Source organism: Eubalaena glacialis, chromosome 12 (genome assembly GCF_028564815.1).
Source record: "Eubalaena glacialis isolate mEubGla1 chromosome 12, mEubGla1.1.hap2.+ XY, whole genome shotgun sequence".
NCBI classification, from domain to species: Eukaryota; Metazoa; Chordata; class Mammalia; order Artiodactyla; family Balaenidae; genus Eubalaena; species Eubalaena glacialis.
Window position 1 is genome coordinate 70,078,210 of NC_083727.1, and position 22,002 is coordinate 70,100,211.

At 38.5% G+C, this 22,002-nt stretch overlaps 1 protein-coding gene across 1 annotated transcript; it reads left to right on the forward strand.

Annotated features, from left to right (window-relative positions):
* The first annotated feature begins 1,072 nt into the window (after positions 1–1,072).
* AKIRIN2 (akirin 2) lies at positions 1,073–20,471 on the forward strand. Its single transcript, XM_061206835.1, has 5 exons — positions 1,073–1,887; positions 16,614–16,757; positions 18,560–18,709; positions 19,775–19,846; positions 20,124–20,471. Exons 1-5 carry the CDS (start codon positions 1,653–1,655, stop codon positions 20,132–20,134), a joined length of 612 nt encoding a protein of 203 aa, XP_061062818.1. The 5' UTR covers positions 1,073–1,652; the 3' UTR covers positions 20,135–20,471.
* Positions 20,472–22,002: the final 1,531 nt, after the last annotated feature.

The window sequence follows — 22,002 nt, forward strand, 5'->3', positions numbered from 1 at the left end:
CAAAATGGTACAAAATAGTACATCTTTTAGTTACTGAATAAATGACAGGAATAAATAAGCATTGAAAGCCAATATTTGATACTCATGATCATTTGATAATATGGCATTCACATAGATAACTAGTTTTGTATTGGACTGGTGATAGCTTCCATAGGCAAAGGACCAATGACAGTTTTTCACATAAATCACTTTATTAATCCTGTATTTGATTTTTATTTTAGGTACCTGATTAGAAGTATAACTTTTAGAAAAAAACTTTTTTTCTCTGCTTACAAAATGGGTCCAATATCTACTCTCCAGACATTTCATCGTGTCTTCGGATTTGATTTTTACCGTTCACAAGATATACACCAATACTCAACAGAGACAGTGCAATTTCTGATATCACCAACTTTTTATCCAAAGCAAAACTATTTGGTTCTGTACGTCGTTCAAATCCTATTCATTTACATGGTAAACCTTGCTTTGCAGAGTTTAGTAGGTGGATGCAAGCAGCTTCCTGGGAAGGGCAAAGCATGGAGTTCAATCAAGGTTCCTGTAACCTGATACTATTACTGTTGTTCTCTCTTGCAGTCCTAAATAGGTTCCAAAATCTTATCATTTCCTAGCCCGTCGTTGTGACAGGTTTTGTTTTTGGCACTCTTATTACCGAAATTAGTCAGTCTTCAACTGCTAGGTTGGCTTAGTTTTCTATTTCCCGGTTGTTAAATCACTGTGGGAGCGGTACCAGGACAACTATGTCCTGAATTTTAAAGATTTTTTTGAGCCTGCTTTCCCCACTCGTTGGCTTTCTTTTCTCCCACTCTCTCTGAGCCTTTTCTTTTTTCTCTTTCGCTCTGTTCCTTTTACACTCAAGCTGTGTAGGGGGATTTAAATTCCAATCCGGAACTCGGAATCGCGCGCCTTGAATGACGGGAGTCGTAGTTTCCGTGACTCCTCCCTAACCGCTTTTCACGCCGATTCCTCCCGACAGTGAAAAACTACAACTCCCGAGAATGCACCACGGGGGTGGCCAGCCGCCCACGCGCACGCGCCCTGAGGCCGCAGGATTTGAATCGGCGGCGTTGTTATTGACGCCATATTGGGGCCGGCGGCGGGTGGAAGAGTCGTACAGTGGAGGGGGAAGCGGCTGGACGTGTTCGGTGGCGCTCCTGCCGCCTCCGCCGCCGCCACCGCCACCGCCACCTCTCAATCCCGCCGCATCGACCGACGCTCTCTAGCTTCTGACGCTGCTCGGGCGTCTTAGGAGCCGCGTTGCAGCCTCACACCTCACGGGGCTGGTTTCGACTTCTGAGGGAGCCGGTCTCCGCGCAGGAGCGCCTCAGGCGCGGCGCAAAGCCCGAACGGACGGCGGGGGCGGCCGGAGCCTCTCCCGGGGGAGCCGCGCCTGAGGAGGCGGAAGAGCCCCCCCCCCCGACGCGGCTGGCGTGAGCCGCCGCCACCGCCCCTCCCGCCCTCGCCCCGGCCGGCCCGGGCCACTGCCCCTGCCGCGGAGGCAGCAGCGGCGGCGGCGGCTCTGCTCCCCTTGCCGGCGCTTCGCCACCCGCCTTTCCGCTCTTGAGCCGGTCGGTTAGGCTCTTTTCGGGGCCCCGCTCTGCCCCCCTTCCCTCGTCCTCCCCTCCCCGACCCCACACGAGCCCGGCGCCCCGGCCATGGCGTGCGGAGCCACTCTGAAACGGACTCTGGATTTCGACCCGCTGCTGAGCCCGGCGTCCCCGAAGCGGAGGCGATGTGCGCCATTGTCGGCGCCCACCTCGGCCGCCGCCTCCCCGTTGTCGGCCGCCGCGGCCACCGCCGCCTCCTTCTCGGCCGCTGCAGCCTCGCCGCAGAAGTATCTCCGAATGGAGCCATCTCCCTTCGGCGACGTCTCCTCCCGCCTCACCACAGGTGGGACTCGGCCCCGCGGCCGCCGTGGGGGGAGGGGGCGAGAGGACGGGGGGGCCCGGGCCGCGTCCGAGGGACTGGACTGCCGGACCGGCCCCCGGGCTTAGCGGAGCCCTCGGGCGACCACGACCACAGTCCTATTCACGAGCTCCTCCAGCCTCGGAGACACAATGGGAACGGCTTCGGGGGGAGTCGGGAGCGGGGGGGTAGGGGCCGTGCCTCGCCGGGTATTGTGGGGAAGAGGAAGGTCCTTTTCTTTGCGCCGAGGGACCAGAATTGAGCATTTCCGTAGTCTGGAGAGCCCAAGCGGAAATGATCAGAGAGGGTGCTACACGGAAATCTAGGCAAGCGAAGGGTCACGCGTTTCACCCGACTCTCGGTGGCTGTCGCCCCGGCATCGATTGGTTGCACCTATCAAGTCTGGGACTGGGTGGTTGGAGGCGAGGCGGCAGCCCCTCCTCCCTTTCAGACATGGCTGATTTTAGTACGGAGGGGGTGGGGAGGGATGTCACTGGGGCGAGATCTAGGCCTGTCATTAATCACCCACAAGAACGCCACTTGGGCTGAGTCAAGACCTGTTTCCCTAGCAGGGTCAACAACAAAGAAACTGCTCTTCCCGAGTGCCGTAATCTGATCGCACTATACGTCTAGACCTTGAGAAACTCGAACTTTTAATGAAAAGCAAATTGTATTGAAAATGGGGGCTGAGTAGTTGCTTTTAGTTGGAAGTGCTTTATTTCTGCCCGACAAAGTCTGTTGGGAGAAAAAGCCCAGGCCTTGGGAATAGTAAATCAACCCAAGATTCCAAGGGACTTCAGACTATTTTTGCTTTTCATCTTGAGACATTTCCTGAAAGTGACTGTGGGGAACTACCTTTTGGCTGCTTTGTACTGCATGTGTGTGTCCATTTTTTTCTGTACTTTGAAAATCCTTGTGTGCTACTGGCACAGTCTTAAGATAGGTTTTTGTGGACTGGTAGTGTAAATGTTTCCTTTGTGTGTGTAGCAAGCAAAGGTTTCGTGTGTGTGAGCCTTTGGTAATAACATGATCTGTAGACAAAGCCTTTTCATAATTTGATTTACATGTTTCTTTATCGTTAGCTTAAAAAAAAAAATCTGTGGGCAGTAATTACCTGCATTTGGTTACTTCCATTTGGAATTGACTTACTTTTGGTTTTTTTTCAGGTCAGATTTTTAAAATATCCTTCCCCAAATATATGGGGAGAACCTCAAATGCCTAGGCTACCATTTTTTGCTATTGAAACAGTGTCAAGAATGAGCTCCTGGTGGTTAACATTATTTTTAGAGTTTGTCTTTTTAGTGAAATGCTGTCATTGAAAATTGAAATGATACTGTGGAGTCTGTACTTCATAAGGCCACTTAAAAATAGCTCTAGCTAACCAGCAGTAAATTTCATGGGGGGGGGTGTGAATTAATACATTGTTAGGTTTGGGAGTTAAAGTATATCTAAATGCTAAAATAGTCTTGAGCATATAAGGTAAGTCAGCTAGGGGCTATATTTGTTCTCACTTTAAAGGGAATTAATTCAGAAAGAATTGTGATCCTTTGCAAATCTGTCATTTCATTGATGTATTTGAAGCATTGGCTAATGCAGTTGGCTGCACATTATCTTACATTTCAGATAAGTGGACTGTAATAGTAAAATGACTGGAATTATTGGAATCGTTTAAGCCTGCTGATTCAAATTCACATTTTCCAAAATATTGCTGTTTTGTTTTTCAAGGTGTTTTTGACATCTACTCGAAGTTTGATCATATCCTGAACTCTAAAACCACACCCTGATATTTATTGAGTCTGTGAAAAGTTTTTTTTAGCTATTTCAACTAGAGAAAAGCAGTTAAAATTGCATAACTTTTGAATTGCTAGAATTTACGTTTTTAACTATGATTTTGAATGACACTTTACATGTAATTTAATTTAGCCTTGTGTTTACATGGCCAGTTTTGGGCATGCTCCTGTAATGGTTTTTGTAATCATGGTGTCATAATGGGAGCTGCAGTGTCGTGCAGGTATCAAAGAGCTTCCCAGTTTTCATGTTATCTAACTTGGAAATAATTTTCCCAAATACCTAATTTTTAGATTCCTATTTTAAAAGTGGTGATTCCTAAACTTTACGAGAGCAAATACCCATGTGTCCTTAGCAGAAATAAATAGCTGGGATTGGGAACGGAAAGCAGTTTACCAAATTGAGATTGACTGGGGCTCTTTGGAAGCTCTTTGTTTTCACTTCTGTGAGTTCAAATATAATTTAAACAATATACAACTAGACTACTGAAGTGAATTATTTTTCAGAGCATGTGCACAATTTATCATGATTTTATCATTGTTCTCTGGATATGTATATAGTGTTTTCTGATATGTAGCTGAAGTCATGTTGAGGCTTTACTAGTAGTTTCAGGAATTAGGACATCTGTTTTAAACCCTAGCTTTGTTTTTTGTTTTTGTTTTAGTCATCCCAGGAAGGTTATTCCAAAGTTTGACTTGATGACTGTTATTTAAATCAATATTTTTCAAACTAGTGCAACTTAATACCAGGAAAAATGAAAGAGCTGGCAAATAAATTTTATTGGAACACAGCCATGCTCATTCTTTTTTTTTTTTTTTTTTAAAGTATTGTCCATGTCCCTTGCAGGCTACAATAGCGGGGTCGAGTAATTGTGACAGAGACTGTATTTTCCCAAAGCTCAGATATTTACTGTCTGGTCCTTTTCAGAAAAAGTTTGCCCAACCCTGGTTGAGGGTGTCAGCAGTGAGGTCTGTAATAACCCCTGGATGTGGAAAAGGAAAAGCGAATGATAACTGAAGGTGTGTGGGAGGGGAACCATTGGCTGTGGTTGGGAAAATGAATGCCTCTCCTAGCTTCATTAGTACTCATCCTGGCAAGTTAGTTGAAAACAGATTCAGAGTGTTCTATCCTTGTCGATTGGTTTTTGAAACATCTCAGAATATTATAATTTAGCCAAAAGATTATCATGACATTCCCAAGAACAAAATTATTTTAATAAAACCAAAATATTATACTTGTCAGTCAAATCCAAGACATTGTTATTCATAATTGTGTAGTGAATGAATGAGTGGTTGAGTGAAGTGATCCCTCTATGGACTCAACCTATTTGTGAGTTTGCTAGGCACCTTTATATACATTGTTTGACTTGTTACCATTGCTCTAGTCTGCCTTAGGAATTGAGTTGGATGGAGAGTTAAATTCCTTTGTAAAAACTCATTGTATTTGCTGGAAACTTGCCATCAAGAATGGAAATTGCAGCTTGTGAATGGGGAAGGGTTTACAGGAACTTAGATTGTTTTGTGGACATTGATACATGCCTGCAAATGGAGACACCAGCTGGCTTAAATGAAGTATAAATGGTTCTACACAAACAAATGAGATGTCTGTTGGAGGAGGCAACATTTCATTTCAGATGTCATTTATATTGAGCCAGAAGTGGTTTTAATATTTTGTGGTTATTTAGACAGCTGTTAAGTTGCTTCTAGTTTCTCAGTGGATTTGGCAAATAAACTGTTTTTAATGGTCTTTGTACTTTAAACCTGATATTTTATTTAGGACTGCGTATGTAGCTGTATTTATTTAATAGTTGTATGAATTATGCATTTAATAATCATGTATGTTTATAGCCATTAAAAGCAGCATGCAGTTGTATTCATTATTGAGCTATTTTGTTTTGAAAGTAGGAAAATGAAAGCCTATCTTGAGCACAGAAACACATTGGGTAAACATGGCTAGATCAGAGGACAGGGTTGTTAGCTCTCTTTAGGTGAAAATGCTCCTAGCCACCATGGTTGCCACAGAGACGTACACTAAGATGTAAAGGAGAATAATAAATTTCTTCAGTTTTCTTGAAGGGCTTTATAGGAAAGAGAATATATTGGGTATTATTCAGATAGGTCTTTCCTATGTGTTTAGATAGACCCAGGAAGACAGTGATAGAAATGCTTTTGTTTTGAAAGGTTGAGAATAAGAGATTCATTGGAAGTGCCCAGTTTTGTGTTATTTTTCCTCTTTGAAAAGAAACCTTTGATTCATCTTCCATTTAAAGAAGAATGCAGTAATGATAGCATAGGTTAAGTTTGGACCTCTTGGATAGTTGGTTCATGAAACAAGATAATGAATGGTACTGGGGTTGGGTCTTTTCAAGTACTCATAAGTGAATTAACCAGCAACTTACGGTCCTTGCAGTCTTTGCATTAATACTGTGCTAGTACTGTTGACTCACAGAATGTTCTCTATGCATATGTGAAACCACAGTGAATTTCTTGCCTTTGAGAAGACTACCTACAAGGGTGGAATACTTGTTCAAGCCTATATGAACCATCTGCAGATGGTAAAGAGGTCTTCACAAATGAATCTAGTTTAAGAGATTCATCTTCAATTTTACTGCTGAGCATAAGGATTCTAGAACTCAGCTTACCAATGTTTTACAACTTTCTAAACACCTGAGAAATGTGATGCATCAGTGGCAGTCTTGTAGCAAAGACCGTTAGTTAAAAGGAATGTCCCCTGGATTTTGAGGGGATAGATGGGACTTGTAGAGTTTGAAAATAACCCTAGAGGTATTCTTACCTGCCATCCTTTCCCTCTTAGTTAATGTCTTACCACAAATAAAGTTTTAAAATATTAATTGAATGTATTTGTTGAATTAATCAAGCCTTGGCATCTCCCAAGGTTCTTAGAGACTCGGAAGTTTAAGGAAAAAAATACAATTTCATTTCTACTCCTCCTTCTGTACCACTTTTTCTTTTTAGATTGTTTTGTGACAAAGCCACAATATGTGACAACATGTATTTTTTTTTAATTGATTTTAATTAATTGACAAACAAATGAGTAGTAACAAGAAATACAGCATTTATTTAGTTTAAGACTTTGAACAATACTTTTTTGAGGTGCTTGAAGTCTACTTCTCAGTATTCCCTCATCTTTCTGGACAGTGATGATAAACATGGTTATGTGCGTTTCAGTATTTGAAATAGCCCATTTACAAGGATTTTACCATTTTCAGAGATTTGCTGGTTCGAAGAATTACATTTTTAAAGATTTTATGTGATTTTTAGGAGAAAATATTTTGTAATATGAAGTTCTGAGCTTTCATTTCTAAAGGGATTGAATGATTTAAGTTAAAACAAATTTTTTTTACATGATGAGAAGATACTGCAGTTATAATTGAGCAGGGAGAGAATGCTTGCAGGTAAATTAAAAATCTAGTGTATGTCAAGTTGTCAGCTTTGATATTTATTTTCAGCCTTTTGATCAAAATTTTGCATTATGCCAGATTGTGTAATCTTTCTTGTGATGATAGGTTTTTTTGGGTAGTAGTAGTGGTAGTGGTTTTTATCTTTCCAGCGCTAGAAAAACAGCTCAGAATATGCTTGTAGTTTGTCTTGGAGTATAACTTTCTTCCTCCCTTTACAAATCATAAGTCATTAATTTTTATCTGTCACAAATGTCATAGGCAGATCATCCTGAAGTATAAATGCTTTGCAACATTCTGATTTTATTAAAATGTGATCTTTTATTACTGTGATTTTTTTCAGTAATACAACCTTTGAGTTTGACTTAGTTTTTAATTTCTACATCTATTCATGTATCTGGATTTTCTCAGCATTATTAAAAAATCTAAATACTTCCTCTAGAAGTCACTTGTTCAAGCTTTTATGAACCTCATAAGTTTGAGTTCCAGATTCTATGCTGGTTAGGCAAAGAAAAGACAAAGTCTGTCCAGGGACTGACAGAGCTGCCACTGCTGATAACTTTTTAAAGCCAGCTAAACTTGAATAAAAATACCATAAACTTTATGCTTTATCAAAATACCTATTTTAATTCTTTGTGGACAGTTGTCCACATTAGCATTATTTTCACCTTTGGCAGCCTAAGCATTGAAATTGGTTTACTTAATTAAGTCACACTTTTACTATTGAAGTTTATGTATTGGCTGTTTCTGAAAGTGTTCTAGTCTGTGGTGTGCATTCTGACTTTGGTTTATTAGCATTTATCTTCATTTCCATTAATGTTGATTCTTAGAAAACTCCGTCTAAAGATCAAACTAAAGGGAGGAAGTTTGGAGGGAGGGACCTGGAAGAGTTGATTTTCTTTCTTTTGTTTCTTTTTTTTAAAAAAAAATAGTATCATTGAACTGATGTAGCAATTGAAGAATAGAATGTGGAGTAGAATTTGAAAGATTGCAGAAAGCCAACTTTTCAAACATTACTTTCCTTGAACTTTGCCTTTTGTTACAGAAGATTGCCTTGTTCCTAGTGCTGATATATAATTCTCTGGAAGAAAAACTTGTCTAAGCAGTATAATTGGTTAAAAGTGTAGGAGGTTTTAGGTGATTGTGACAGAACGGGGGAACCTGATCCATGGCCCAAGGTGAAATAGTACATTATCAGAAGCTGGTCTTGTAATCAGTCCTGTATGTGTGGTAATGCCGACCTACCAATTTTCCTAACTTTGGAAACACCAATAAAACATTCTGGTTAGTTACAGATGCCTGTCCTCAGCAGGGGCTGTTTAGAGACACTTGAAGCATCCTTTTTATAAGTACTCAGATATAACATGAAAATTTCTTATAATTATTTTGTTACAGCCAGTGATTGCAATTGCAGGGCTCTAGGTAAATGAGAATTATGCTCCATTTTGGTCACTACCTTCTTAACAGTCATAGAGTTTGACGTTTCAGTGTATGAAGTATTAATAATACATGGCAGTGGATCCCTCTATTCTAACTGACATCCTGCTTTTTAAGAATTCGCTCTCCTCATTGTGATACATTTTAACTTCAGGTACTCAGCGGAATATTGGCTAGGTGTACTAATACTGGAGAGGGTAGTAGATGTTAAGAGGTTAGGCCCTGAGATCAGGCTTGGGTTTACCTTCTTTCAGCTGTATGACCTTTCAGAAGACATTGAAGCAAAGCCTCATTTTCCTCATCTGTAAAATTACGCACATGATTATAGTAGTATCTGCCTCCTAGGGATGTTGTGAGAATTAAGAGCATTTCTTGTCCCTGAGTGCTTGAGATAGTTACAGTAGGGCAACTTCAAACAGGACTTTTTACACTGTCCATCAGTCCTGCCATTTTTCAGTGAATAACCATGCCTTTTACTTCACAGAAAAAATAGAGGCCATCAAATGGTAGCTTCTTCATTTTTCCCAGTACCAACACTACCAATGTTTGTGCCTATTTTTTTTTTTTTTGTATCATTGAGGAAGATTAAATGAGATAGTGAGGGAAGGATCCCACTTCTCTCCAAAGGAACCTTATCCTCTGATTTTTATCTCTCAACCAGATCTTTGCTTTTGGCTTTAAATATGGTCAGGCTTCTTTCTCATTATAAAGTAAATGAAGCATCCTCATTTTCCTCCAGCAGTCATCCATATTTCTCCACTTCAAAACCAAATTCAAAGAGCTTTCAGGTAGTCTACTTGCTTCCATTTCTTTGGCTCTCAACTTACTCCTAGTATATTTGTATCTCAGACAGCTCTTGTCAAGCCACTGATGACTTGGCATGGCACACAATCAATCCTCATCTTGTTTGACCTTTCTTATTACAGCATTCGCACTGCTGACACTCCCTTCTTTTTGAAATACCTTTTGTATTTTAACCTTCTGCGATAGCACTGTTTTCTTCCACTTCTCCAGCTGCTTCTCAAGCTGCTTTTTGTCTTCATCTGGCCATAAACTTAGGAGTTCTTTAGTTCTAGGTTCAGCTCCATTCCTGTCTAGCTTAATAGCTCCCTGAGTGATCACATGCATGCTCCTGACTTCCTACAGGTGACTTTCTAATTTATATCTTTAGTTCAGACCGTTCCTCTCAGGTCCAGCCATGGGAAGTTTAGACTTTTTATTGTCATACCTTCCCAGAAGGCTTTCTTTGCCCAGAAGTCAGAATTTTCTCGAAATCTGTTGACTTTTAAGTATTCACAACTAAGTTACAAAATACATGGGATAAACAAAAGATGTCTGTAGGTTTCCAATCAGTGTCTTCTGGCGTGAGAGACAGTCTTACTTGCTCTTTTTAAAGCAGACAGAATGGAAAAGCAAATGCATTTGTCTACTTTCAATCACATAATGAATATAAAATTCATATAAATGAATCAATATATGTCATGTAATGAATCTCTTTAAGTAGGTCCAAGTTTAAATTGATTTACATAATATTTTCCTGCTTGGGGGGGTGGTATGTCTGTCTCAGAATGACAAAAGCCATCCAGGTGAGAGTGGCGAAATGAATTAGATCATCCTTAATATTTTGGTACTTGTAATAATCTCTGCTGTTACTGCTTTCCTTCTCTTCCCCTCCATTTCGTGGCATGTCCAATAATACATAAACCAAGCACTTTTTTTTTAATTACCACTGTAGAGGAGTTATTATTTTAAGCAGGGGATAGAAATTTAAATGCCCATAGTTCAGGCAAGTAATAAAAATGAGTGAACGAGGTGAGGACTTGTGAATTCCAGTCTTGCTCCTGGCCTGCAGTATCACCTGGAAACTCAATAGAAATGCCTAACTCAGTCTCCGTCCCTCATATTCTTCATTTTAACAAAATCCCCAGGTGGTTTGCGTGTGCAAAGCTTTAGAAGCACTTGAGAACTTAAGCCCAAAAGGTAGCAGCCGCTCTTCAGCTGAATTTTGCCACATAGTCCAATACCTCCTCACCACTCCCCCCCCAACAGCAGTAGCCAAAAATCTGACTTTTAATGTAAAATCACCCAACTTTTAAATGTTGGCCACATTGTTATAAAAAGGAAGTATTCAGGCCAGACAAGTCTTTGGGTTCCATTTAGCTCCTAAGTCATCAGTTTGCAGCCACTGGTTTCCAGGTATGCTGTATCTCGATATTTATGTGCATATGTGTGTTTTGGGTGTCCTAATGTGTGTTAGGGTTTGTTCTTTAGCTTGATTGTGCTGCCCTACAGTCCTCCTCAAGGAGTCTGCTCTCTGTCCTTCCAAACCTTACCTTGTTTTGATGGCCCATGGTTAATTGGAATAGAAGCTGAAACTTGCCTTGGCACTGAATGTTTTCTGTAGCTTGCATATTTGGGTTTTGGATTTGGATGGTTCAGTTTCCCCCTTCTCTTCACCATTTACTTCTTTTTTTTTGTTCTTATTACTTGGTGTTTTCCTAGCTTGTAAGCTATTTGAGAAGACATTTGCAGATAGTAAAGAAGTAAACAACAAAAGCAGCATGGTTAACATATATCCCTTTAGAATCTAGTGTAATATAAAATAGAGGTATGAAACTTCTTGGATATCAGGGAGGAGTTACCTGCTGATTGAGCATTGTTGGACTCCTTGCATTAGTGACTTCCACTGCGCAGTTATTTTGTGATTTATACTTCAACCTGAAGGATTTTAATAAATTGAGCCATTTATTTCAAGTAAGTAATCATTGGCTACTATAGTTCCAGTGAAATAATAGAATTTGACCTGTAGTAATTATAGTTATTTCTCCTCTTGTAGGAGATAAATGAATGCCTCTTATACAGTAAAATATTATGTAATGTAAATTTAGAATCTCAGCCAGTTGCTTTTAAAGTACTGTAGCCAATATCCTAGTGTTTATATAATTGTGTGTAGCTATATTATGCTTACTAGGATTCATGGTAATCCAAATAGAAGTTAAAACTGTAGATACAACTTAACAATCTTGTGTTAAAAATTTGGTTCCAGGTTCCTTTGACATAGCAATAATTTTGAAGTAAATTTAAAATGGCATCAGCTCATTCTTTTTAGTTAGATAGCTCTTGGCTGGATAAGAACATTGTCCTTAAGGTTCCCTCAAGGAGTCCATAAGAACTGTGTTAGTTTCTGATCAGATGATCTGGGAGAATAGCTGAATTACAAAGATGGGTCTCCATAGCAACTCTGAATTCTGTGTGTTTTAATTTATAAAGTAGACATGGCAATGTCTGTGTAGTTCTGAGCTCTAGATTTGGTCTGTTATTTTATTTGGAACAGTTTCCGTTTTAGGTCTTAATGGCTACTGCAGGTTTTCTGTACTTAATTGTGTACAGATTTGTCATTTTTATTTGTGTTCCTCCCTAGCACTGACAGGCTTTCAAGATTTATTTCATTTTTAATCCCATTGTTTGAGTTAAATCTGTTTGGATGAACTTTTACCTTGTTTTTTTTTTTTTTTTAAATACGAAGCAACTTTCACAGAAGCGATCATTTATTTTTTTATATTTATTTTTTATTTCTGGCTGTGTTGGGTCTTCGTTTCGCGCGAGGGCTTTCTCTAGTTGCGGCAAGTGGGGGCCACTCTTCATCGTGGTGCGGGGGCCACTCTTCATCGCTGTGCGCGGGCCTCTCACTGTCGCGGCCCCTCCTGCTGCGGGGCACAGGCTCCAGATGCACAGGCTCAGTAGTTGTGGCTCACGGGCCCAGTTGCTCCGCGGCATGTGGGATCTTCCCAGACCAGGGCTCGAACCCGTGTCCCCTGCATTAGCAGGCTTTTACCTTGTTTGTTTTCAAAGGTACTCCATAGAGAAATTAGCATATTAGGTGATAATAAAGGGGTTTTACACAACTGAACTTAAAACTGTTAACGAAGCCTTACTGTTTGATCTAGTAATTATGTCAGTAGGAAAACAGGAAGTCCATCCATACAAGTCTGGAGCAAAAAGTTTAGTTTCACATATCACCAAGTTTTAGACATCTTATGGTTATGGACTCTAGAGAGATACTTGACAACCCCTCACCCCACCCCCCATTTTGTGGTTCTCCTTTAAACACATTTCTGGTTGCTTTTAATTCCATTTTCCCTTTGCTCTCAGTCCCATCTTGATGCTGTTTCTCTTACCGTTATCAACTCAGTTATTTTTTTTATCCCGTCAACTTTCTCCTGCTTATATTGTTGACCGTGTTCATTGTGACCAGGGTTTTTCAAGTAATCATTGGCAACAAAGATGAGTAAACAGGCTTTATTGCCTCAGGCCAGGCCTTTCTTTTCTTTTCACATTTACCAAGGTTTTTTTGTTTATATATATATTTTAATATTCCAAAGGAATAAGTGCTGGCTCACTGACAGTCTGCCTATTACGGAGGAGAATTTTATTAGCATTCTCAATGGTATTTACTGATTTGAGAATGCAAATGTCATTAGTCATAAATTTGCTAATTCTGACCTGCACTTAACCTAGTACAGTGCAAGAAACTCTTACAAGTATTTTACAGTTAACCTTTGAACAGTGTGGGCTTGAACTGACAGGTCAATAGTAAATACTATAGTACTTCACCATCCAAAGGTGGTTAAATCCAAGGATGTGGAACCCCGCCGACGTGGAGGAACCGTACTCTTGGATACAGGGGCCAACTACAAGTTAATGTGGATTTTCAACTGCAGAAGAGTCTGCACCCCAAATCCCCATGTTGTTCAGGGATTGACCGTATAGTACAAGGGTGATGTAGTTTTAAGGATTTTGAAAAGGGATATACCACAACCATTTGTAGTGTAGATTGTCGTGAAAATAACTCCATATTTTGCTGTAAGTGATTTGCTGCAAATTTAATCTTTGCTTCATAAGCCAAATATGAAATCTGCATGCTTAAAACTGATAATGTTAGTGAAGCTTTATTTGACTTTCTTTAATGGACTGGTAAATTTTTTTGGCAACACCATGTCAGAAGTTACGTGTACTTGGAATAAAATGTCACATTCTAGTTTGATAAGAGATGGCTAGATTTAAGTAGTTTAAGACTAAGTAGACATAGGTACTTTATTGATGTCTGGAAGGCCTTTATCCACCTGGCATGGAAGCAACTAAAGTTGGCCAAATATGTAGGTTGAGCTTAAAATGTGAATTGTGGAATATTGAATTTGGGGAGATTTCTTGGTTATTAGCTTCAAAACTGCATATACCTCTGAACCAAGATAACGTGAACTTGAAGCTTGTAGTTAGCTTTTTGCTACTTTGAACATTGAGGGTTTTGGTCAAGTTAAATTGGACCATTCACTTCATAACGTTGTTGATCACATATTACCAGTATTAGGGCATCTGAGGGCACAGTGAGGCTTAGATGACATAGTTGTATCATAATAGATATAAAAAGCAGTGCAGTAGCATTCGAAATTCTTCAGCTCTAACTTACAGTAATCAAGTGTTAGCAAAGATGTGGAGAAGCTGGAACTCATACATTGCTGGTGGGAATGCAAAATGTACAGTTACTCTGGAAAATGGTTTGGCAGTTTCTTACAAAGTAGAGCTATGCACTTACCATATAATCAGGCCATCCAGTTCCACTCCTAGGTATTTACTCAAGAGAAATGAAAATTTGTCCACCTATAGACTTGTACTTGAATATTCATAATAGCCCCCAATTGGAAACAATCCAAATGTCCGCTAAAAGGAGAATGGTTAAGTTGTGATGTATACACAGTGGAATACTAATTAATAAAAAGGAATTACGGTTTGATGCAACATCATGTATGAATCTCAAAAGCATTTTGCTAAGTGAAAGAAGGCAAAAATCTACACTCTTTTAGAAAAGACAAAACTATAATGACAGCGGATAAGTAGCAGTGGTGTTGGTAAAGGTGGTGAATAGGAATATGAGAGAACTTTTGGGGGGTGATAAAGTTCATTATTGTGGTTGTGGTTCCAGGACTATGTATGCACTTGTCAGAACTCATCAAACTACATTTAAATTGGTGAATTCATTTGTAAGTTATGCCTTACAGTTCCTGTGCTTGTAATGATGTCTCTTATTAAATATTAGATGGTATGGCGATTTTATGAAGCTACGTTATGTTAATCCTAGGCTAGATCTTGTTTGAGACTTTCAGATGAACAAATTGAGTCTGTTACAACTATTCTTTTGGTACATCTTAGTTGTACTTTGATTTTGTGAAGCAAAAGGAAGAATAATCTGTGTGGTGATCAAAGAATAAGTCACACAAAAGAGGTTAAGATTAAGTTACTTTGTGCTAATATATTTGAAGTCTTTGGTTGTGAATAAACTTTAGGATGCTTTGAATGACACTTTTGATCAGGATGATGGTAGCTTTGAACATAAAATGATAAATGAGTGAAGCTTGCTATGAGATCGAAACATCATTACTTTAGAAACCTTTTAGAATATCGCTACTGAAAGAGTTGTTATTTAAGAAAAATGAGGATATGTGTGCCTGACCTGGTTGGTATAGAATGTTGCACTAGTTTTATTGGTCACCTGTGAATCTTAGGAAGCCTATTTCTATCAAGGTGCTTAACTGTTCAATAGACAGCCATTTTATTTCACACTGGTAACTTTGTTTTTAAATTATAAACAATTTCACATAAATGGAAAAGGAGTGAACATGACCATGTTTAATATAAACAAATGTTAACATTCTGAAAAATATTAAATACATTCACACAGCCATCCTGAGGTTAGTTATTCCAGTGTGTGAGTTCACATTCATGTGTATGTAAAACATTTGTTTACATACAACATTTACATAAATGGAATCTTCACTGGATATATCTTTTGCAGCTTGTTTTTATTTTTTAATTGATTTCTAATTATCAATACCATAATGAAACTGGCAGAATCTAAATGCTTACGGGACTGATTGATGTCCCCTCAGTCTTATCTCTCAAAAGCCCTAAAAGTCCTTACTGGGAAATAAAGTGAAAAGAGAGATGAGAAGTATATACCTAAAAAAAAAAAAAAAAAAAAACCTCTAGTATTTAATTTTTTAAAAACGATTGTTTTCATCTTACATAAATTTTTAGCCTTCAATTGAGTTTCAGTTCATTTTGAAATTGCATCATTGTAGAATTAAAATTATATTCCATTATATTTATGAAACATTTTATTGCCTGTTATTTCTGTTTTGGATTGGGATTAATAAACTTCTTGGGATGTAGTTTTCATGTGGATAACCTATTAATTTAGGAACTATGGTGGTGGTGAGAAAGTCTGTTTGGAGGGGAGTGGAAACCTCAGGGAGGGATTTTCTGGAGAGGCTAAATGATAACTATTTTGAATTAGAAATCTTCTAAAATGTATCATACTGGCCTAAAGGATATGTTCCTTATACTTTTTTATTCCTGGTTTGGTTGAAGATAATGGCACCTGTGGTGTAGTGGTTCTTAATTGAGTATCTGTTACGTACCAATCACTTTACATGGGTTTTTACCCCAAAGATTCAGAACAGTACTTCGCTGCTAATGCTGTAATATTGATCAATTCTGTTGAGCTTAATATTAATGGCTATGGCCATTTAATGTATGATGATTTTTTAGTTCACATCTACTCTGTCATTTTGCTGACCTGCTACTGTCACTTCTCACTGGTGTGTGACTGTATTTACATAGTCCTCCCTGCTTCTAATTATTTATGGTCTTAGAAAAACCTGTTAGTTTAATAGTTATGTGTGTGGTGAATAAATGACCTTTGAGTTTGGTACTCTTCAGAATCTGAGTTAAATACGTGTTTCAGTTCACAGACTCCCTTATCTTTACGTTGAATGAAAAACTTATTTTTTACTAGTCAGTGCTGAGAAAGAATGGTATTGTAGAATAGCTGGATTCCAGGTGGTGTGTATGTGCTATTTCTGAATGAGTGTCCCCATTATGCTGAAACTAATTCCTCCCAGAACATAAGTTTTCTAGATATTATTTGAAGAGAATATTTTTGGTAGAACCCAACCTATTTTTTTTAACTTGAAAGTTTATATCTTGCCAAATTTTGACTTTTTTCTTTTAGAACAAATTCTGTACAACATAAAACAAGAGTATAAGCGCATGCAGAAGAGAAGACATTTAGAAACTAGTTTCCAACAGACAGATCCATGTTGTACTTCTGATGCACAGCCACAGGCATTTCTCCTCAGCGGACCAGCTTCACCAGGTAATAACAGACTTACTAAGTAACATTTCCTTTCACTTATTATGGGAAAAAGTAATACAAGTTGCCTTCGGTCATCAAGCTCCTATTTCTCCCCTTGATTAAAAAAAAAACATACGAATTATTCATGATCTCTTAAAAATATGGTACAAAAGTAAGTAATAGCCACCTGGATTCTCATGACTCAAAGGCAACCACCTGTATATAATATCTCCTAAGTGGACTTCCCCATAAATGCTATGATTTGTAGCCTCCATTTAAAAAAAAAAAAAAAAAGATATAGCCACATGTTTCTCTATTAGGTATAGATGTACCTTGCCATGGCTGAATACGATGCCATTTTATGGATTTCCCATAATTATTTAATAATGATAGACTCAGAATTTCTGCTATTACAGTATTTACAAAAATGTCCTTGAACATATACCCTCACATACTTGTGTTTTAGGGTGGTCCCTAAAGGTTGATAATTTTGATCCTATATCGGTTTTTTCCCTGCCTCTTGTTGGAGAGAATAGTTTGCAAATACACTTTTTAAAATTTAAGATGTAAAACTCAGGGCTATTTGAAGTGAAGGGAAAGTAAAACTTCTTACTAAAGAAGAGCCATCAAAAATGGTTCTTACTTTAGTAAAGTTCTCAGCAAAAATAGTTTTTTGTGTGACAGTAGTTGCCTGCTTGCCTTGCCTTTCCTTCCCTCCCAGCAGGGATAGGAAAACCAGGCAGAATAACAAAACAAACATTCACAGGCTATAAAACAGTCAAATAAAATTAGATAAGGAAACATGAAATTGTTCAGAACTAAATTCTGCGGTATTCCTGCCAATTTGGTGGGCCAGGTATAAGTGGGTGAAACTTGGTAAGGGGAGGTGAGGGTAAGACAAGACTCTACCCTCAGCGGGAACCAAGCCCATCATAATTCATCACTTTACTTCTTACAAGATCAGTGAACTGGCGGTCTCAACTAACAAAGCTGCGAATTTGAAAGTAAATAAAGATAGAGCCTTACTTTTTAGTAGCTGTGGACTGAAGCTGGTATAGTTTATTCTTATATACCAGAATACAAGGATTCTGGTATTCTGTTAACAGCTTGTTGGTAGACACAGCACAAACAAACATTTTTTTCTTTTTGGACATACTGGTCCCAAGTTATAAGGAGCAAGTGAAAAGAGGAATTGGGGCAGATAAACAGGACAAACAATTGATAGCAAATGTGTGTATTTGTATGTGTCTAGAATACTTGCAGCAGTGTTACCGTGGATGACTATCATAATCCTGAGTTCGCAAAGATTAATTTCAGATGTTCTTTTCAAGAAAAGAGGAATGTTTTTGGAAAATCAAAGTGCCTTAAGTAATACTTTTAAGAGGAATGCATTCTGAAGAAATCTATCTAAGTGGCTGCTACATTAATAATATTCAAGGATGCTGAACCGTGAAATTTAATGTTGAGTATTAGGGATATATTCTCAGTATTTCTTTTTATAAAGTCTCTTCTAGCTAATATCATTAATTTAAAAACAAAAAATTAAGTTTTGTATCTTGTCACATTGTCTCCACTCATCTTCACACTTTTTTCCCCTTATATTTGATGGCATACATCTTGCTGTGTTCTTCCAAAGCCATAAGCTGATAGGATTAAACCTGTTTTAAGACTAGGGAGATGCTGTGCTAAAAACTGATAGAAAAATGCTTTTATTGATATATGAGCATTGAAAACATCCAAGTGAAACCTCCTCAGTTAGATGATGCTTTCTGTGACGGCTCTAAATCTGGTGCGGTTTTTGTTGTTGTTCATGTTGTACATAGGGACTCCATCAGCAACCTCCTCACCATTAAAAAAAGAACAGCCCTTATTCACTCTACGGCAGGTTGGGATGATCTGTGAACGTTTATTGAAAGAGCGTGAAGAGAAAGTTCGAGAAGAGTATGAAGAAATATTGAACACAAAACTTGCAGGTATGAGATGAGTTTTAGAGTCTCCCAGAAACTCATCCTAAGAAATGCATTCTTTCCCATATACACTTCACATCAGTTAAATTACCCTTTCTATACACTGGTACAGGGTATTTTCTAAGAACCAGAGAATTTCAATTCAAGAAAGGAAATGAACTTACCTATAGCTCACGGTCCTCCTTAGTGACCTTAAGAAGTAGTATGTTAGCCATGTAGATCAGCAGCAGTATTAGGGAACTAGATTTTTCTTTTGGTATATACCCTGTGCTTTGGCTGTTTACTTAGCTCAATTTGGTTGTGGGTTTTTTTGACTTTGTATCTTTCATGATAATTTTGCCATCAGTTCTGGACACTTGAAGTAATCTAACTGGCACTGTGTACCTAATTTTAGAGTATCAAGCTGCTGCGGTCTTCTTTAAATTATCCCAAAAAATATTTTTTTCCCATAAAATTTGGTAATTTAAGTGTAGTAAATATATTATGTATGGTAACTTAATCAGAATTTCCCCCCAGATTTTTAAGCCACAGATTTTTACTGGATATTGATACTGTAAACTTCTTGATTAAGGAGTTAAATCAATCAAGGTGCTAATATAGGTAAGAGAATTTGCTTAGTTATGTAACATCTTTTTCTGTGGCACCTGATTAGGTTACAGGTGGATGTACCATATATTTTGGATGTATGGATGTATCATATATTTTGCTACGCTTTTGTTGTCCTGTTTCCCCTCATTGCAGTAAGTTGCCATTCACAGACCACTTATAATAACTTTCAGAGGAGAAAGATATCTTTTTATTTCAAGCCCTTTAAATTTAATAGGCTAAGAAATAAGCCCCACCCAGCCTATACATGAGGTTGTGTGATTTGAACAAATGTAGGTTTCCTGACTAAGCTCCATGCTCTTTCCATTTGATAAGCTATTATTACTGAGGTTTTGTGTCTGATTAAGTGCCAGCTTAGAATTGTCTCACTATATATATTGGACTTTACAGCTTGTGTAGCTCTAATATATTAGAGAAGAGGGCATTTTTGCAAATCATGTAATTGATGTTTATCTTTATTTATAGAACAATATGATGCATTTGTGAAGTTCACGCATGATCAAATAATGCGACGATATGGAGAACAGCCTGCTAGTTGTAAGTATTTCATCTTTAAACCAAAAACAAGACAGTCTTTTACGGAGAAGACATTTGTTATAATTATAGTTTATTATAATTATCTTCATACCCAAGAAGAGAATTTAACAGAAAATCATGGAGAAAAAGTTTGGAGAGAAATAGGCAGCAAAACTTTACTAAGGCTTACTTTTGGTTACTTAAATACCTAGGGGCAAATATATTAGGGATGAAGATTTGGCATGTGTTTAAATTTTGACCTGAACTTAGCACTAATTTTCCTTTTTTCTCCCCTTAGATGTTTCATGAATCATGTTTTCTGCATTTGTGGGCTGCCTTGTTCCTTGTTGAGTTGTTGCAAGAGGTCCCAGTTACGACATGCAGCAATGCCAACACCCCCTGTGAATACAGGTTGTTTCAAGCTTTCATCAGTGGCAACCACTCCTAGGCAGCAACCGGTTTTGGAAATTTCCTTGATGTCAGTACCACCCGGATGTGGACCTTTGCTACCTGTATTAATGCCAGTGGCCTCATTTGCTGTATCATTACAATTTGGCTTCTTATATTAATGTTTGGAAAGGATTAAAGCTGGTATTCTAAGAACATGCCCTTCACTGGTTGTGTAAATAAAACTGTAGAATGACAATTCAGATGAAGTTAGTGTGATTTTAATTGTGCACTACAACCAAGCTGTAACCAGTTATTAATAATGTAGAGTGTAATCCCAGGACATTATTAAGCAAATAGCCTTCAGTGCTTCCTGTGAAATAGTGGAGGAGGAGGGCATTTCTGTACTCCAGGACTTCTTGGGGTTTCAGAATGGGTTTATATGATTCCCCCCCACCCTTTTTTGGTAGTTTTTATTTATTCTATCAGTCTTTTTAACAAATGTTTATGGCTGCATTTTTTTCCCAGTGTATCATTGTTTTACTGCCCTTGTAGTACTGGAATTTAGTTGGAAGAATAAAACATTTACTTCTAATCTGCTTGTTTTTAATGTACAGATGGGTAGTATTTGAATAAAGCCAGTGTTTTAAACGTAAGCATTGTCCAGGGATCAGTGAAGTTAATTGATAAGATTTCAAAATCAGTCTTTTCACATACCAAATAATCTAAGATTTGAGTGCTATTTTCACAAACTGAGTTCTGACTCCAAATTGTTTCTCTTCTGACTGCATGACAGGTTAAATAATAGGTCAGTTTTAACAACTGTAGAATTTTTACCTTTTTTTTTTTTTTTAAACCTTTTTTTTCTTTTAATTTTTATTTATTTATTTATTTACGGCTGTGTTGGGTCTTCGTTTCTGTGCGAGGGCTTTCTCTAGTTGCGGCAAGCGGGGGGGCCCCTCTTCATCGTGGTGCGCGGGCCTCTCACTATCGCGGCCTCTCTTGTTGCGGAGCACAGGCTCCAGACGCGCAGGCTCAGTAGTTGTGGCTCACGGGCCTAGTTGCTCCGTGGCATGTGGGATCTTCCCAGACCAGGGCTCGAACCCGTGTCCCCTGCATTGGCAGGCAGACTCTCAACCACTGCGCCACCAGGGAAGCCCAAGAATTTTTACCTTTTTTAAAGGACATTATATGAAAGCATGATTCAACATATCTAATTCCCTTTCCATACATGCTTTCCAAACACAGCTTTCCTATAATGAAGTGAGCAAAAATACTTCAGTGAATTCTTTTGTTAAATTCTATTAACATGTTTCTACTAATTAAGTAAGTCATAAATATACTGGGACATAAATATAATTGACCTAATTAGTGGAAGACGCAAAAAGAATTTTTCCTCTTTTTAACTTTAGTGATTATATTTCACCAATTCTTTCTTTAAAACAAGGCCAAAAAGTGGTATAGGGCTTTCACAAGATCCCCAGGTAATTCATATGCCCATTAAGTGCCTGAGAAACACTGGTATAGTGCAGGGTGACCTTAAGTAGGGTGGATAATTCTACCTGGTTTTAATGGACTCATTCTCAGCCTCAGCATTGCTGACAATTTGGGCCAGATTGATTCTTCGTTGTGGGGAGACTTATCTTGTGTGTTGTAGGAGGTTCAGCAGCATTTCTGGCCTCAACCACTAGATGCCAATAGCACCCTCCCCCAGTTGTGACAACCAAAAAATGTGCCTCCAGATACTGACATGTCCGGGGTGGGGGAAGAAAACAGTCCCCAGCCGAGAA

What these genes read in the sequence shown, in the direction of transcription:
- AKIRIN2 (XM_061206835.1), top strand. Translation starts at nt 1,653, where the DNA reads ATGGCGTGCGGAGCCACTCTGAAACGGACTCTGGATTTCGACCCGCTG. An exon ending in CTCCTCCCGCCTCACCACAG is followed by an intron (nt 1,888 to 16,613) that starts GTGGGACTCGGC and finishes TTTTTCTTTTAG; the next exon opens with AACAAATTCTGTACAACATA. An exon ending in CAGCGGACCAGCTTCACCAG is followed by an intron (nt 16,758 to 18,559) that starts GTAATAACAGAC and finishes TGTTGTACATAG; the next exon opens with GGACTCCATCAGCAACCTCC.